At 37.0% G+C, this 19,782-nt stretch overlaps 1 protein-coding gene across 3 annotated transcripts in view; it reads right to left on the bottom strand.

The window, feature by feature from the left end:
• Window positions 1–6,732: 6,732 nt before the first annotated feature.
• TPP2 (tripeptidyl peptidase 2) overlaps window positions 6,733–19,782 on the bottom strand; it is an 85,496-nt gene continuing 72,446 nt past the window's right edge. For 2 of the 3 annotated variants that reach the window (XM_059685064.1, XM_059685065.1), the window contains 5 exons: window positions 15,421–15,517; window positions 14,319–14,449; window positions 13,342–13,549; window positions 10,614–10,733; window positions 6,733–7,676 (listed from right to left, as the gene is read on the bottom strand). In XM_059685064.1, the coding sequence (XP_059541047.1) occupies window positions 7,587–7,676; window positions 10,614–10,733; window positions 13,342–13,549; window positions 14,319–14,449; window positions 15,421–15,517 (646 nt within the window). In that variant the 3' untranslated portion in view covers window positions 6,733–7,586. Of the gene's footprint in view, window positions 7,677–10,613; window positions 10,734–13,341; window positions 13,550–14,307; window positions 14,450–15,420; window positions 15,518–19,782 lie in introns of those variants that run through there. The other variant, XM_059685066.1, reaches the window with a different exon arrangement.

The raw sequence follows: 19,782 nt of genomic DNA, 5'->3' as shown, positions 1-19,782 counted from the left end.
AAAGTTAAAAAATAATCCGCAGACCCATTAGAGACGAGCTCTCATGTCCTACATAACAATGAGGTGTACTAATAATAAAAAATTATTCGGCATTTATCTTAAATTTAAACTAGGTCATCTAGCTTTGTTTTTTTCTAAATCTGGCAACCTTACATTTTTATTTTACTGATTAGAAAAAAAGCATAAAATGTACTATTCCTGGTGGTAATAGGAAATGGTATGTCCAGTCAATTTTGTTCTACATTTGAATTATGGGGCAGTGATAACTCACCTATACTACCCTTAGAATTGTGTTTCTTTTTGTGAAACTAATAGAGGATTATTTTAAAATTTTTAGCCCTAGCTGGTTTTGGTCAGTGGATAGAGCGTTGGCCTGCCAACCAAAAGGTCCCAGGTTCGATTGCAGGCAAGCCCATGTACCTTGGTTGCAGGCTCCTCCCCAGCCCTGCCCTGGTCAGGGCATGTGCCAGAGGCAATCGATGTTTCTGTCTTTCCCTCTCTCTTCCACTCTCTCTGAAAAATCAATGGAAAAATATCCTCGAGAGAGGATTAACAACAACAAAAAAATTTTAAGTAAAAATTCTATAGCACCACACATCTCATTATTGCTAAAGTAAATTGCTATGAACGCAGTTAAACACCCACTCTGACACATACCTAACTTTATTTAATCACTGCTGCCCTTGATAAGATACTGAGAAGCCCTAGAAATTTTTTTTCTGGCAGAGTGCTGCATGTGGTTATGAGATGACTTCAGAATGATAATTTATTTCACATATTTAAAAATGTCAGCAATTTTTTTAATTTTAACAGCTGTGATGAGTGGATTGGAAGATAATACATTTTGAACTTACAGGACCTTCTAGAGTCCTGGACGTCTCAAAATCACTGGATGCCAATTTTCTTTATTTTAATTTTCCTAGGAGTTAATTTTGAGATCGTGCTCATAAAGATTTGACTTGGTTTCAGAAAAAGTTTGCACTTCCAGAAAAGGGTAGTTCAGATGCCCAGAAGGTAAGAAAAAAAAAATGGTTGATTTCCTTCTCTCCTATTTTTCAGTGTCACATACAGGTAACATTAAATTATGGAACTTTGATATTGGGATTTTTCTAACATTTTATTATCTCCCTTTTTAACTATGTTTTTACTGATTTGTAGAGAGAGGAAGGGAGAAAGAGAGAAACATTAATGTGAGAGGGAAACATTGATCAGTTGCCTCCTGCAAGCCTCCCACTGGGTATTAAGCCCACAACTTGGGTATGTGCCCTGACTTGGAATTGAACCAGCGACCTTTCAGTGCACAGGATGACGTTCAACTAACTGAGCCACACCAGCCAGGGCAAAATTATAAAACTCAACACCAAAAACAACACTTCAATTAAAAAAATGGGCAAAGAACCTGAATAGACACTTCTCCAAAGAGGACATACAAATGGCCAATAGACAAATGAAGAGAGACTCAATTTCACTGATCATCTGAGAAATGCAAATTAAAACCACAATGAAGTAGCACCTCACACCTGTCAGAATGGCTATCAATAAATAACAATTATTGGGGAGGATGTGGAGAAAAAGAAACCCTCGTGCAGATTGGTGCAGCCACTGTGGAAATCAATATGGAGACACTTCAAAAAATTCAAATTAGAACTGCCTTTTGATCCAGCAATTCCAATTCTGGAAATTTATCCAAAAAAACTGAAACACTAATTCAAAAGAATATAGTCACCCTTATGTTCATTGCAGTATTATTTACAACAGCCAAGATTTGGAAACAGCCAAGTGCCTATCAGTAGAGGAGTGGACAAAAAGCTGTGGTACAGTATCATAATGGAATACTACTCAGAGGTAAAAAGGAAATCTTACCCTGTGTGAGAGCATGGATGGACCTGGAGAGTACTATGCTAAGTGAAATAAGTCAGAGAAAGAGAAGTCCCATATGATTTCACTTATCTGTGGGATCTAATGAACAAAATCTATAATAATAAAAGCATAATATGCTAATTAGACCAGATGACCTTCCAGGCGAAGCCAGGGCTGTGAAGGAAGCCGGGCCGGGGGGGAAAAGGCCTAGTCTTGAATGAATTTCGTGCATCGGGCCTCTAGTAAACAAAATAGAAACAAATTTATATAGAGAACAGACTGTCAGCTGTCAGAGAGGAGAGGGTTGCGGGGGAGCTTGGCTGAAAAAGTGAAGGGATTAAACAAAAAAAAAAGGAAGAAATAGACACAGGCAACAGTGTCAAGATTACCAGAGGGAAAGGGGGATGAGGTAAGGTAGATGAGGGTTAAGGGGGGATAAATGATGATGGAAGAACTGACTTGGGGTGGGTGGTGAACACACAATATACAAATGATGTATTGTAGAATTATCTAAAACCTATAGAATTTTATTAATGTCATCCCAATAAATCCAATAAAATATGCAAATTTGCTTTCAAATCTCCTCTTAAAGCCCACGATATAGAGAAATGTAAGAAAGTTACTAGTATAGTAATGGGACCTGCCCTCTAAGTCTCAAACTTTCAAAAAGTTATCTTTCACATTCCCAGGACAAAGGTATATGATGATCATCTTTATTTTCTTATTTTCTAAAGGGATAGAAGTCTACCCTTTTAGTAAAGAGAGATTAATTAGTTATATAGAATTTTTGTCTTTAAACTTTTATTATAGGAAAATATCCTATATAAAAAAAGCCCGGTCACTGAAATGACGGAACAACCAGAACCACCAGAGACGAGAACGACCACGGCTGGTCCCACCCCCGGCCATCAGGCTCCAATCGCCTGATGGAGAATGGGGAACCTGGGATGGGTGGTGGCGGGGGGGGGGGGGGGGGGGGGGCAGGGCCGGCTGCAGGCAGCTGGGGAAGATGGCCCTGATTGCAGGCCAGGGCTAGGAACAATACCTGCACACGAATTTCGTGTGACAGGCCTCTAGTGAATATACACTGAGTGGCCAGTTTATTATGACCACCCCATCAGTACTTCATTGGGCCACCTTTTGCCTTCAGTACTGCGGCAATTCTTCTTGGCATTGACTCCACGAGATGTTGAAAGGTGATGCAAGGAATCTGAGACCAGGCCTGATGAATAGCACTGTCCAGTTCTGTGAGATTTGATGGTTGTGGAACCAGCTGCCTGATGGCTCTTTTAACTTCGTCCCACAAATGCTCAATTGGATTGGGATCTGGTGATTGTGGGGGCCACCTAAGCAAGGTAAAGTCTCCCTCATGTTCTTGAAACCACTCCTGCACAATACCAGCACCGTGGCATGGTGCATTGTCTTGTTGGAAGAAGCCATCTCCATTGGGATACACCATCAACATGATAGGATGAACATGATCAGCAACGATACTTAGGTATGTTGTGCTATTCAGACGTTGTTCCACATGAATTAAAGGGCCCAAATCATGCCAGGAAAACATGTCCCAAACCATAACACTGCCCCCACCAGCTTGAAGGGTTGTTCTCATGCATATGGGGTGCATGCTTTCATGCTGTTTCTGCCAAATTCTCACTCTGCCATCAGCATGATGCAACTGGAAACATGATTATTGGGCCACATGACTTTTTTCCAATGCTTGACTGTCCAATCCTTGTGTTCCTGTGTGAATTGGAGACGTTTTATCTTGGTAACTGCAGACAGCAAAGGTGTTCAAACAGGCCTTTGGCTTCCATATCCCATATGATGCAGTGTATGGCTAATTTGCTTACAAACATAGGTGGTCATAATAATCTGGCCATTCAGTGTATAAAACAGATAAATTGTATACTTTAAGTATGTAGTTTATTATATGGCAACTATAACTCAATAATGCTGTTTAAATAGACAAGAGTATTATGAAAACTCACCCCCATAAATTTTTATTCAACTCATGGCAAATCTTATTTCATCTAAATCTCCACCCACTTCTTTGCTCCTATATAAATTTGAAGACATCCATTCTTCTGTATATTCTGTTCATATCTATATGACACATAACCATATCACATTTAAAAAAATGTTTATATATAATTTTTGTATTAATACTATTAATGTATTAAAAATTTAATCAGTTCCCATTTCCAATTTTCTCATGACATTTTGAGTTTGTTTGAATAAGGACCCAAGTAAGGTCCACATCTTTGATTAATTGCTTGATTGGCATGTCCCTTTTTTTTAGATTTTTAAAAATTGGGTTACATTGGCTAATAAAATGATATAAAGTGTACACTTCTGTAATACATAATCTGTATATTCATCACCCTAAATCAAATCTCCAGATTCTCCATCTTGCCTTTCTTTGTTGCAGTGGGATAGTCTGTTCTATAGCATTTTTACTTGCTGCATTATGCCCACTGCATTACCAAGGTATCTTTTAATAGTCCCTCTATCTTCTCTTCTTCCTGTAAATTATACATTTTAATGACAGGCTTGGAACCATATAAGCTAAGTCCAGTTTAACTCCAGCCAAGTTACACTCATGAGGAAAAGTAATGATTATTGTTAAAACCAATGAGTTTTGAGGTAACTTGGTACACAGAATCATTGAGACATGTTAATAATTTTTAAAATCCTACATAAAATGAAAATGATATATTTCCAGTTGATATGCATTCTATTCACATTTTGGATATGACCTGGCATATCAGATTCTAGAAATGCAATCCTATCTTAAAAGTCACTAGATGTCACCTAGTGAAAACAGTGACATCTGGCCTTGTTATTGGAATTGTGGTTTTTCACATCAGAACCTTGAGAGGACAGAGCTTAAACACATGCTTCTTTGAAATTCTCTCCCCAAAGCAGGAGCAATATGATACTAAAACAATACATTGCCCTAGAAGGGTACAGCCAACTCTCTGCTGTGCAGTAGTCAAGACTGTTTTGCATCATAGATGTTCAGGCTGCACTGACCAGCCTGTCAGGAGGGCCCAGCCACTAATTGCACCTGCAGAACCATACCTTTCTTAAAGCGTATATCCAAAATTCTTCCACGTTGAAAAAAAAAAAAAAAAATCAAAACCTGAAGGATAAAGTCAATATTTGGGAGCCCTGGAATGATGATTTTGTGCAAAAATAAGTCTTATTTGAAGGATCCTAGAATTTATTGTATCTTGATATCACTCAGAAAGTAGTACTTCAAAATAAATATATAATCAGGAAGTTTCTAATTTTAAAATTCCATTAAAATTGGTTACTAAATTCTTGTGCTAAAAAGAAAAATATGTCACTGCAATGTGGACCATTTCATCAATGCAGAAGCACCTCTGAAAATTCTCTCCATTAAGCTATGGGGAAACAAGCAAAAATTATCAAAAGCAACTTTTTCAGAATTCCTAAAATTAACCAAAGGCATGTAGCAATCTGAGGCATGTTTGTGCAATTAAAATGGCTGAGTCTCAGAGCAGTGTGTGTATTTCGTGATGTTTTAATTCGCCCAATCCCCATTCCATCTCCAGCTCCATGGTAGTCCTGAAAAGCAGCCTGGCAGTCATTGGAGGGAGCCACATAGGGTTGGGAGCTCCTCCAAACTTCCATTTCCAAAGAATTGTCATTATTTCACTTATCTGGTTATTTTCTAGAAACCCCCAAGTGCAAATCAGTCTTTATTAGACAGGTTTAGTCAGATTCTAGGAAGAATTTGGTTTACACAACTGGAAATGCAGTCCTATCTGAAAAGTCAGATCTCTCTTAGGCCGAGGCCTTTTCCAGTGGCTGTCCAGATAATTATAGGCAATTGTGTAATTCTGTGGCTGCCTGAAATGGTGGATAACTGTTGGGCTAATCAAAAAGCTTAAAAGGAAATATGTTCATAGGGGCTTTGAAAGCTCTGACAAACTCCTGAGCACCTAGAAGGGCACGCACACAGTACACATCCTTAGGAAAGACTTGAGAAGGACCCAAGCTCTCACCTCTGGCTGACCAAGAAGCTCTGTGCAAGCAGATGGTACTTACCAAATATGGCAAAACCTAGATTATAAAACAGGTTCTGTAATTAATAATCAGCAGCATGACCTTAGGAAGTAACCTATCTTTTCTGAGCTTCTCAATTTTTTTATTGGACTGAACCTGTGTTTATGGGGAAACCTGTATGTACGTAGATGAAAGTGTTTGTGAGGGAACAGGCATGTAGCTGGTCACTGATGGACTTCAGACTCTAGATGGTTCAGAAATTGTATGCAAAATGTTGGCATGCATATTTCTATTTTTTTCATAAAGCTCTAATGTATTAATCAAATAAAGGAATCAATTACCAGAAACCAGTTATGAACAATTAGACAAGATTACTGGTAGAACTTTTTTTTTTTTAAATTATGCGGGCATCCTGGTATAGTTAACAACAGAGTTGGCAGGAACCAGGTCCAGGATGCCAGCCAGCTTCCAGCTGCTGTTCTCCCAGCAGTGTAATAGAACTTCTATATGTAGTAGTACATTCTAAGGAAATAAGATTTAAAAATCACACACATACGTGCGTGCGCGCACACACACACTTGCTATAAGTCAGGAGAGGCTTTTAATATTGTCTATGTGTGTCTGTTTATTTTATGGAGAAAGGATGAGAGAAGCAAGTATAATAGAAAGATAAAATAAGTTAAACATACATAAAATCTAATCACAGTAAGATTGGAAACATTCAAATAATTGCAAGTCTATCAGAAACATTATAAATTACCTCAAGTTTTTTGTCTATGAATTTAATATTACTTTTGTTCTAATCCAAAATTTTAATTATGAAAAATTAAGACCAACTTTAAGAAGCTTCAATATTCACGTTTATTATTTATTAAAAAATTAAGGTATCAGTGTATATGGTGTACTGTGATCTTGGTTTTGCACATTCATGTGTTTACATTATTTCAACTTTAATAAACATACCATATGTGTGTCTTTACAATACCTGATAAAGATTTAGCTATCTGGCACTTATACATGTATTATTGGTTCATTCAGATGCTCTGCACATCAAAAGGATGTTAAAAATGATTGGCCTGAAATTACTCCAAGATGAAGATTTATAGAAGCAGTTCTGCCCCAGCAATTGCCACATTATTTATTTGTGCCCCTTTAAATTTCCCCCCTTAATTGAATGTAAAGGTTAAAAAAAAAAAAAAGACAAACCAAAAAAATATCTCAAAGTGAAATTCTGTTACTTTTTAGTCCAATAAATAATTTTAGCTACGCTTAATGTAGCTTTTTTAAGGCCTTCATACAATTGAGAAAAATTAAAGTCGAACATGTTAAAACCCTGTTCTTTTATAAAATAAAAAATAGAATTTTACAGGTTTGCAGTTAAAAGTTACTCTTCAAAACTTATCATGCATGTAGTAGCTGCAACCCAAACGGAAGTCCTTGGTGCTGGCAGTCAGGGCACAGCCCATTGCCAGCAATGTGAGGCAGTAAGAACACACCATGATGTCAGAGGTCTAGATTTACATGTATTAAGCCACACGCCAGCAAAGTCTCTGATAAATACACATCATTTTAATAATCAATATTTGATAGCAGATGAAAACATGCATTAGACTAAAAATGCCACAAATTTGTTTTTATGTCCATCCACTATAAAATTTTCTTTTTTAAAATTTAAAGTCTTGGTTCTCAGTTTAGAATACACAATAATCAGGAGGATACATGATGGGGAGCCAGTTTTCAGTAAAAGATGCACAATGGGTCCATCCAAGTAACTTCATCAGCTATAACAAAACACAGTGATATATTATTAAAGAACAGATTTTCAAATTTAATGTTTAAGGCAAATTCTGCATTAAAAATCCTATAAAATAAAAGCCTAATATGCTAAGTGTCTGCTCATCTGTTCAACCAATCAAAGTGTAATATGTTAATGATATGCTAAGGCCGCTCAAAAGCTCGCTATGACGTGCACGACCACCAGGGGGCAGACGCTCCAACTGGTAGGTTAGCTTGCTGCTGGGGTCTGGCCGATCAGGACTGAGCGAGATGGGCTAGACATGCCCTGAAGCCCTCCCGCAGTCCTTCCTCTGCTGGCCAACCTCCTGTGTCCCTCCCCAGCCCCTATCGTGCATCGGTGGGGTCCCTCAGCCTGGCCTGCAACCTCTGGCAATCTGGGACCCCTTGGGGGAATTCAGAGAGCTGGTTTCAGCCTGATCCCACAGGCCAGGCTGAGGGGCCCCACTGGTGCATGAATTCGTGCACTGGGCCTCTAGTTTAGTAATAATGTGGTAGTATGTAGAACTCTCCTTCCATCCAACCTAGCATTAACCCACCCATTGTCCTTTCTATGAACCAAAGTTCCTTACTACCAATTATAAACTTTCCTACCAGCTAACCTACCCTAGTAATTATTATCATCCGAACCAACCTCCCTTCTTTCCCTCTTTCCTACTAACCTTTGCTTTCCTTACCAATTAACTTATTTGCTCCCTTCCTACCAATCTAGTTTCCTTTCATTCATTTTTTTTTTTCTCTGAGTGCCCACTAGGAGTCAAATTTGGCCAGGGGTGGGCAAACTTTTTGACTCGAGGGCCACAATGGGTTCTTAAACTGGACCAGAGGGCCGGAACAAAAGCATGGATGGAGTGTTTGTGTGAACTAATATAAATTCAAAGTAAACATCATTACATAAAAGGGTATGGTCTTTTTTTTTTTTTTTTTTTTTTAGTTTTATTCATTTCAAACGGGCCGGATGTGGCCCGTGGGCCGTAGTTTGCCCACAGCTGAATTAGGCATTGGGAAAACAACACTGAACAAACTGACTTCCCATTTTTAGAAACTTATGTTCAATTCAGGAAAACCAAATAATAAAACAGCAAGTTAATACATGAATAAATAAGTATATATATAAAGTATATATATAAGTAAGTATATATATATAAAATCAGGTATACAGTAAAAATAAAACTATATAATACAGAGTGACTGGGAAGTTACATGGTCAAGAAAGAGATCTCTTAGGAGGTAACATTTAAGTTGAAGCCTGAATGTACTGTGTCAATCTGAGGAAAAGCTTTCTGTACAGCTCGAATAGTTAGGTCCCCTTGTGGACAGGGTATGGCCAAGGATTTTACCCAAGCAGAAAGGAGGCTAGTGTGGCAGAAGCAGAGTGAACAGGGGAAGTGTGATCTGAGATATGGCTAGAAAGGAAGGCAGGAGCCAGATTACATGAGGCCTTATAGGCCACAGTGAGGAGTTTGGATTTTATTCTAAATATAATGGAGATTCAGCAGTAGGTGTCAAAGCCAATGTTTCTGGTTGCTAGTTGAAAAACAGATAGGGAAGCAGAGTGGAGGGGAGACAAGTTACAAAACACCCCTGAAATCAATGTCTGGGTGGATCACTGGCTTCACAAATGTACAAGTTTGCAGAGTACAGCCTACATGATGAGACTGGACTTATTAACAATTAATTCCAGAAAGAATTCTCTTAACCTATTCAGAGATCTGAAGGAACTAATTTAAAATGTCATACAATTTTAACTGGTAAAGGTATGCAAAAAAGGGTCTAAGAGTAAAGATAACCTATAGTTTAATAAAAAATTTCCATAGGAACCTACTGGTTAGTTTTACACCCAAAGAATACCTTAAATATAAAGAGCAGACCCTTGACTGCATAACCAACATTCCCCAACCTTCCTTTAGGCATAAACCAATTATGCATCACAAAGACAAGGTCAATAATAAATAATATCTGTGGAATTCAGTAAGTTTTTATACTTGACAATTAACTTCTGCAAAAAGGACAACCACAGAATTTCACTCAATATAGTACAATATGTGATAAAATAACATCATGGCTGCCCTGGCTGGTGTGGTTGTTGGTTGGTGTGTTCTCCCATACACTAAAAGGTCATGGGTTGGAATCCCAGTCAGGACACACCCAGATTGTGGGTTTGACCGTGGTCAAGGATATACAAGAGGCATCGGTCAATATTGCTCTCTCACATTGCTGTTTTTTTCTCTCCCCTACCCTTGCTCTCTCTCTCTCAAATCAGTAAAAACATATCCTCAGGTGAGGATACAAAAATGTAATAAGCCCTGGCCTGTGTTTTTCAGTGATTAGAGCACTGGCCCACCAAAGGGTTATGGGTTCAATCCCCAGCCCATTCGAGCACGAGCAGGAGGCAACCAATCAATGTGTCTCTCTCGTCTCGATGTTTCTCTGTTCCTTCCTTTCTTTCTCTGGCTCCCCCCACCCTTCTACTCTCTCTAAAAATCAATAGGAAAAATATCATTGAGTGTGGATTAATAAAAATAATAATAAAATAACATAATGGCCTATCTCAAATGAAGAAAATTAAATATAAAACTCTAAAAATTCAACCATTTTAGAATTAAGCCAATATGTATTTAAATAAATTATTTCCTTCATAAAGGAAAACTTTGTCTTCTACCTGTACAAAATTCATAATGCATTGTGTGTATATTAAAAACACCTGAAGCTAAATACAAGTTTTCTGGACAGGAGTAAAAAATTTAAATGGCTTTTGACTGCCTCTTTATGTATTTATTTTATTGTTCAAATTACATTGATTAAATATTATTCATGATAAAGTCAGTACTGTTATATCACTACCATGAGGCTTTTTAGGTATCTTGTCATTATGCAGTATTGAAGTGACTGACCCTTATGGTGACAACTGAAATATCACTTACTTGAATACAATTTTTCCAGTTTTCTTTTGTTGGTTTTTCTTCCACAAGTTTAGTTGCAAATTTAAGGCCTCTCCCATACATTTTATTTACTAATGCATGCTTGTATGCAAATGTCAAAACCTGTAATGTAAAATAAGATAAAGCTTATCTATGAAATATTTAATATCTTAAGGCATATAGCTTTAATGAAAAATTAAGGCTTTTACAGAAGTATAGCTTTTAAAATGAACATGTTCTATATCATGTAAATTTCAAAAAAAAAAAAAAAATTTTTTTTTAAAAGAACAATGTCGCCCTGGCTGGTTTGGCTCAGTGGATAGAGTGCCAGCCTGTGAACTGGGCCCCAGGTTCAAATCCGTCAAGGACACACTTCTGGGTTGTGGGCTCAATCCCCAGTGGGGGCATGCAGGAGGCAGCCAATTAGTGATTCTCTCTCATCATTGCTGTTTCTATCTCTCCCTCTCCCTTCCTCTCTGAAATCAATAAAAATATATTTTAAAAAATAATAATAAAAATAAAAGAACAATGTCTTCAAAAAAGGAGGGTATCCCACAGAACAGGTAATTTATCTTAAGGAAGAAATTTTTTATAATAAATTCACTAGCTGTTGAAATCCATACCAAAATAACTCTTTATGAAAAAGAAAGCAGGGCTAACCTAAATGATTGCAAAAATGCAAATTATGACAGAAGTACAAAAGTATAGTTATTATAAATGATCAAAATTATAAAAGATAAAAGAAATGTATTAATTATATAAACTTTCCATTACATACTTTTATACAAGTTTTGTACCTTTAACTATCATATCTGTCAAATATACTTGTAACCATTTATTTACTTTTTTGGTCTCTACTTTTAGAATGTAAGAACATTCTCAAATAGCCGAAACCGGTTTGGCTCAGTGGATAGAGCGTCGGCCTGCGGACTGAAAGGTCCCAGGTTCGATTCCGGTCAAGGGCATGTACCTGGGTTGCGGGCATATCCCCAGTAGGAGATGTGCAGGAGGCAGCTGATCGATGTTTCTCTCTCATCGATGTCTCTAACTCTCTATCTCTCTCCCTTCCTCTCTGTAAAAAATCAATAAAATATATTTTTAAAAAAATAATATATATTTAAAAAAAAAAAAAGAACATTCTCAAATAAAGAAATCCTGTCACATTTATTTGTATTCTAGAGCCAAGTAAAATGTAAAATAATTGTTTAACTCTGAATGTAAATAGGCAGGTAATATAATGTACGGCCCCTAATACAGTAGTATTATAGAAGAAATATAAATATTTATAACAATTTTATTATGATGTTCATCAACTTTCTGTTGGACCCATATCTTATTTGTCTTTTTTCAGCAGCAATCTTTTTTCAGTGTTTGGCATAAGGTAGATATGTGACAGGTCCTCCTGTGTACTTAATACTCATTCATAAAAACCTATGGTAGGTAGTGTCATTCACTATCCTCACTCAAAAGATAGGAAACTGAGACATCAGAACAAGATCACACAGATAAAAGTAGAAGAAGCAGGATTCAAACTCCAGGGGTCTGATTTCAGATCCAAATTCTTTTTTCTTTTTTTTTTGTAATATATTTTTGTTGATTTTAGAGAGGAAAGGAGAGGGAAAGAGAGATAGAAACATCAATGATGAGAGAGAATCACTGGGGATCGAGCCTGCAACCTGGGCCTGGGCCCTGACCAGGAATCGAACCGCAACCTCTTGGTTCATAGGTTGACGCTCAACCACTGAGCAACACTGGCCGGGCTCAAATCCAAATTCTTAACCTCTGATGCAGTCTTCTGAATATAACTGAGTTCCTCCTACATATGCACTATTGTGCAGTGGGGGGAAACCTGAAGCATACAGGAAGAAGTTTCCACCTACTTCCAACAGTCTTTCCAACTATGAATTACCATAGTTCATTTTGAAAATAAACATCTGTCTACTAAAACAAAACAATTTTTGTGCTAAGCAAGGAGAATTCCACTGATTTCATTTTATTTTTTTATCTCCAGGGGAAAAGAAGGTTGACAAAAAATTGTAGTTATATGTCTACTATAAGAGTTATAATAGAGAGCTAAAAGGACTTAAACACATTTTTATAATCAAAACCCAAACATTTGTCAATGTTATTTTTACTAAACTGGTCAAAAATTTGATCAGCTATAAATCAAGATGATAATTATTTAGAAGTCTAAGAGTTTTGAGAAAAATATCTAAATTAACCAGGATACCATCCCACTCCCCAATCCCTGACAAATTAGCACATAAATACAGGGTGTCCCAAAAAATATATACATAACAGCTGATAGCTCAACTTTGAAAATGAAATGTATTTTAATTAAATACTGCCTTTATAATTATACAAAGTGTGTGTATATATTTTTGGGACACCATGAAGACACTTTCTAGAAGATATTTTTAATTTTAGCTTCATACATAACTAGCTAGATTAACCAAACGAATACTACATACATTCTCAAACTGTTTTCAAATTATCGTTGAATAGCCACTTTGCAGACAGATAAAATAACGGTAAAAATTGTTTTAAAACAGATATGACAAATAGGTAGTGCTAAACACGTCTTCTTCAGAGCCAAGCTTACATTCACTACATTTATTCTCTTCTTCTTCTTCTGGCCAGTAACTGGGAAATAGTAAACACTAGGCAATGGGGCACAAGATAAATCTGTGATGTAATCAAAAACTGCACAAAAAAGAAGCAGAAAGGTTACCTTATTGTCAAAAAGATCAGTCCATTTTGTAGTTTCCCAAAAAGTTTCCGTCAGAGAATCCAAAGTACTTTCTCCTTCTTCTTCTCTTCCTTCTGCATCACTTGAAACAGCTCCATCTTGATCCTGTGCCTGAAGAAGATGGTCAGCCAGGGCACATCCTTTTCTACACAGGGCATCTACGAGGGTGGATTTTTGTTTGTCCATGTCACTGCACACCAAATCAAAATACATTTCACAGATAAGTAAAATTTCTTTAAAAGTACAGCCTTATCTGAATCAAACCCATGCATTTTTTTGCTTAATATTTACAATGCAGAGGTGTTATTAAGTAGCTATGTATATACATTTGTATTGTACATCAAATAAAACTTCTAATAAACATCCAATGAGCCACTATTTTTACACAGGTTAAATGGGTTAGAACAAATGGACTTGGTTGAAAAAGAATGCCATCAGAAAACAAATATAATGCTTATTCTGTGCCAGGAACTCTTTTACCATTTTATACTCAAAACAATTCTATAAGTAAGATACTATTAATTACCTCCATTTTGAAAAGGGAAAAACTGAGGCACAAAGAGATTAAGCATTTGTTCAAGGTCCTACAATTAGGAAGTGGCAGATCCAGCATTCTAAGCTACTTGGTCTTTTTCTGGAATCCCTACTCTTAATCACTAAGGTAAACTGCCTTGCTCCAGGGCAGGTGTATTTATCTTCTTCTGATGTAACAAATCTCTACCAGGACTGCATCTAATGGTAAAGAAAGAAAACTGCTTTTCTTCTGCTTCATCTTAAAATGATTAAAGAAAATTATTACAAAGTACCTAAGGAGGGAGTATCTAAATCTTGACAACTCATTAGTTATAAGGATATAACAAATACCAAGAAGGAAAAATATTCTCAATAATATCAATCCCTATTTTTAAAAAGGTAACTAAGAAATGAGATGCAAGAAAGATTATTTACTGGTTAGGTACTTTTTTATTGTAGCTGCATCAGGCCTGGGGTCAGTCTTCATAGCAATATAAATTGCTAGGGCCGTTTGATCTATATGAGAAATAACAGCATCTGCAGCTTCAACAATTTCATTAAGTCTTTTCATTCGTTCCTGGAGAGGAAAAAAAGGTAAAAGGAAGGGGGGAAAAACATGTTATCAATGAGTATATTGAAGCATTTTCATGTCTGTTGTCTCAACTCGTGTCAGGGGACTATATAGTCCACTTGCAGCCCAGGGGGCTCTGCACTCCTACCAAGATCTTTGTAACTGTCAGCATCTCTTCAAAAGCTGAGCTTAGACAAGAAAATACCTAATTTACACTCCCCATTGGCCGTAAGTGGTGAGAGTAAGCAAAAGATAAATTTCATAAAAATGTAAAGTGTTTTCTACAAAGGCAACTCCTTTTCTGGGTATCTTAAGAAAATATTTTAGAGACTGGCTATTTATCTCAGTCCCATGCCACCTGCCACATAAAAACAGAAGTAAAAAAAGCACTAGCTGATGAAACAAGTCTACGATTATTCATGGTGTTCTTAGCAATCTGCTTCTCCTGTTCAAGTCTTTTAGGTCTCCTTTCAACACTTTCTAGTTCACTCTAAACCCTTGATAATTTTTAAATGATTATGGCTACCTTATTCCTACTACCATGATTACTAATGAGAGCTGGCCATGTTAATAAAGTATGAAATTATAGCTATTTCTTAAAAGCAAGAACTGTAAACAAACTTAATGCAAAGTAAGGGGTGCTTCTTTTGCTGAAGATATTAGGATTTGCACAGGCTAGGACCACTGCCTTCTGTTCCTTGCCCTGTAGGTTAACGCCAGAAAAGCAATCCTTAGAGTATCTTAACTACTATTACTACTCCCAGTGATCAAAGAGCAAGAATCCTAAACTTACAGTAATGGTCAGGTTCTTTACTTAGCTTAAATGAAAACAGCTTAATGGAACAGTAAACTTGAGGAAACACATTTTCAGCAAGAATAAAAGACAAATATAAGTTTGTCTTTTAATTCAAAACACAAACCTTATTTAATATTACAAACACAATAAGATACTCATATTAAAAATGAACAGTCTCAACCTTTTCAGCATCCAACTGATGAAGTCGTGCAACATATAGAGGAAGATAATTAGGGTATGTTTCTTTCAATTCATTATAAATATCACTAGAATCCAGCCTATATACAAAAGAAAGAAAAATCATTATTTCATTTATTTTAGAAAGAAAATTTCCATAGTTCCTATTTTTTACATTGTTTTAAAGTTCCAGTCAATAATATAAGGCTTCAATTTGAAATATAAGTATACCTAATGACAAGGATTATCATTATTTGCAGGTGGTATAAATATGCTTACCTAAAAAAATCAATGAAATAAAAATATGAAAATCATTTCAATTAAGAGTTCAATAGGATGGAAGATAAAAATAAGCATCGACAGCTTTCCCAAATAGAGGAAAAAGCCCGACCAGTGTGGCTCAATGGTTGAGCATCGACCTGTGAACCAGGGGGTTGCAGTTCTATTCCCATCAGGGCACATGCCTGGGTTGTGGGCTCGGTCCCCAGTTAGGGGCATGTGGCAGGCAGATGGTCAACGATTCTCTCTCATTGTTGATGTTTCTGTCTCTCTCTCCCCCTCTCCCTTCCTCTCTGAAATCAATAAAACTATATTTTAAAAAAATATTAATGACAACAACGTTTTATTTTTCTTTAAAAAAGGGAGGGGAAAAACATTCACAAATAGCAAGAAAAAATAAAGCCGAAACCGGTTTGGCTCAGTGGATAGAGCGTCGGTCTGCGGACTGAAAGGTCCCAGGTTCGATTCCGGTCAAGGGCATGTACCTGGGTTGCGGGCACATCCCCAGTAGGAGATGTGCAGGAGGCAGCTGATCGATGTTTCTCTCTCATCGATGTTTCTAACTCTCTATCTCTCTCCCTTCCTCTCTGTAAAAAATCAATAAAATATATTTAAAAAAAAAAAAAAAAAAAAAAAAAAAAAAAAGAAAAAATAAAGATTTAGAAATGTCCGGGATCAAAAGAAAAATGTAACTCTTTCTGAAAAATCTAAAGTCTTGATTGAATAAAGAGACATTCCATGTTCCCAGATGGGGAAAATGAATAAAACTAGGCCAGTTCTTCCTGATTACATGGAGTGGGAAGCAGTAGCCTGTAGTCTTCTCGGTTTGACTTGCCTGAAATGGAACCACTGCATCCTGAGCTGGGGTGAGGTGACTGGAGCCTCAAACCCAAGGCAGAAAAGTAGCAGCTGAGCAGAAAAAAAGAGTCCACACTTCTGACCACATTTGCCTGAAAATTAGCCTCAACAATAGGCAGCTGGGCTATATGAGAAATTCCAAAATCCTGTTCCTCCCAGAAAATTCCTGTGACCTAGAGCTGAGGAGAACCAGCCTGGCATAAAATGTCTGCATCACTATCATGCCAGAAGTCAATCTCACTTTTGAGTGATTTACATCACATTTTCAACTGTTTATAACATCCTACAATCAGCCAGAGACTAACCTAAAGACTTTGATTTCTGATAGATACAACCTAGTTTTAAATGGAAAGATACTTTTGAATATGGACTGACATTATAATGGGAATCATTTTCATAATCTGATGTCTGTTCTCTGTAAGACCCCATGACTGCAGGGATACACACATAATCAGCTATGAGGACTCCAATAGAAAATCAGTAGTAAAAGAAATACAGTGGGGCCTTGACTTATGAGTTTAATTTGTTCTGAGACGGAGCTCATTAAGGAGCTCGTTAAGGAGCTCGTTAACTCAAATCACTCTGTCAACTCAATGCAAAAAATCGGCTGAGAGACAGCTGGTATCTCAAAAAACTCGTTAGTCGGGACACTCGTAAGTCAAGGTCCCACTGTATTGCATATCACAAATGGAAAAAGCAATCAATTTTACTACATAGAATACATTCTTATGTAAAATGTAAGCTAAAAGTCAAATGATAAGCTGGGGAAAAATTCTGTGACAAGTACAATAGAGCATTAATATATCTATGTTAAAAGAAAAATCTGATGTGCCAAAAGAAAAACAGGCAAAGAACATGGTTCAACTGACAGAAGCTATACAACAAATGAATAATATTTAAAAAGCTCAAATTTAATAGCTACTAAAGAAATGCGGGATCAGGGATGGGGAGTGACCGTGGGAGGGCTCCAGAGCATGTCCAGCCCATCTCGCTCAGTCCCAATCGGCTGGACCCCAGCAGCAAGCTAACCTACCGGTCGGAGCATCTGCCCCCTGGTGGTCAGTGCATGTCACAGAGAATGGTTGAGTGGCCTTAGCATATCATTAGCATATTACCCTTTGATTGGTTGAACAGACGACCAAACACTTAGCATATTAGGCTTTTATTACATAAGATATATTAGTTGATCGAAGATCTAACTATAAGATCTGAAACAATCCTATATAATAAAAGGCTAATATGCAAATTGTACCCTCGGGAGTTTGATCACTTGCTATGACGTGTACCAGGGAGTGGTGCAGAACATGGTGGATGACCAGCAGTGGCAACGGAGCACTGAGGGAGCGAGGGAAGGAGGAGGTGGGGAGGTGGGGAACCTGATCAGCCCTGATCACTGGCCAGGCCTGGGGACCCTACCCGTGCATGAATTTCATGTACTGGGCCTCTAGCAAATTACATAGAAGAAAAAATAAGTACTACTTATGGACCTTGGTCTTAAAGAACATTTTATGAATTTGACCCCAAAGGCAAGGAAATGCAAAAATAAATAAATGAGGCTACATCAAACTAAAAAGTTTCTGCACAGCAAAAAAAAAAAAAAAAAAAAAAGACAACAATGCAAAAAGGCAATCAACTGAATGGAAGACATCTCCAACATGGGCTTAATATCCAAAATATATAAAAAACTTACACAACTCAACACCAAACAAACAATCCAATTATAAAATGGACAGAGGCCGTGTAGTGACACCTCTCCTGAGGAAACATACAGATGACCAACCAACATTTGAAAAGATGTTCAACTTCATTAGCTTTTAGGGAAAAGCAAATCAAAACTACAATGAGATACCACCTCATTCATCTTAGAATAGCTATCATCTACAAGACGGAATAACAACAGGTGTTGGAGAGGCTGTGGAGAAAAAGGAACTCTCATTCACTGGTGGTGGGAATGTAAACTGGTGCAACCACTAAGGAAAACAGTACGGTGATTTCCTCATAAAATTAAGAATAGAATTATCATATGACCCAGAAATGCCTCTCTGGGTATCTACTGGAAAATTTTGAAAACATTTATTTGCAAAGATACATGAACTCCTATGTTCGTTGTAGCATTACTCACAGTGGATAAGACACGGAGACAAAGTGCCCTCAAAAGAGGGTTGGATAAAGATGTAGTACATATATACAATGGTATTCTACTCAGCTATTAGAACAGTTGAAATACTGCCATTTGTGACAACATGAATGGACCTTGAGAATATTGTACTAAGCGAAATAAGTCAGTCAGAAAAAACTAAGAACCATATGATTTCACTCATATGTGGAATATAAAACTGAAATTCATAGACAGAAACAACAGTATCATGGTTATCAGAGGGAATGGGGTGGGGGAATGGTAAAGGCTAAAGGGGCCAAGTATATGGTGATGGAAAATGATATGACTTTGTGTGGGGCACACAATATAATATGCAGATCATATATTATAGAAATGCACACACTTGAAACCTATATAATCCTATCAACCAATGTTATCCCAAAGAATTTAATGTAAAAAATCTGAATAGACATTTTTCCAAAGAAGACATATAGTTGGCCAATAGGTACATGAGAAGATGCTCAGCATCTTCATTATCAGGGAAATGCCCCAGTCAAAATCACAATGAGATATCACTTCATCTCTGCTAGAATGGCTATTATCAAAAGGACTAGAAAAAACATTGTTGGCAAGAATGTAGAGAAAAGGGAATCCTTGTGCACTACAGTAAACAGTATGGAGGTTTCTCAAAAATTGAAAATAGAACTACCATATGATCCAGCAATTCCACTTCTTTGTATTTATCCAAAGAAAACAAAATTAAGCACATAAATATAGAGGACAGTTGGTGTTTGCCAGAGGCAGAGGGTGGGAGTGGGAGAAATGGATAAACTTTTATTTTTACTTAAACCAGAAAAAATTTAAAAAAATAAAAATGGCATTTTAAAGGACTATTAAATGACATAGGAAATAGTCATATAATACAGTAATTAGAAAACTAGGACACATCAATATCATTTACACTGCTACATATAAATACAGAGGTAAATAACACTAGCACATTGATTATCTTTGGAGAATGGGCAAAGTGATTTTCCTTTTTTACTGTTGGGAGTACTATAGATGTCTCCCATCCCTCCCTTCACCCCTCCACCTGGCTCTCGCCCCACCCCAGGCCTTCATTGACTATTG

The sequence above is a fragment of the Myotis daubentonii genome, chromosome 2 (assembly GCF_963259705.1).
Source record: "Myotis daubentonii chromosome 2, mMyoDau2.1, whole genome shotgun sequence".
Lineage (NCBI taxonomy): Eukaryota > Metazoa > Chordata > Mammalia > Chiroptera > Vespertilionidae > Myotis > Myotis daubentonii.
This window is presented reverse-complemented; position numbering and strand designations above follow the sequence as displayed.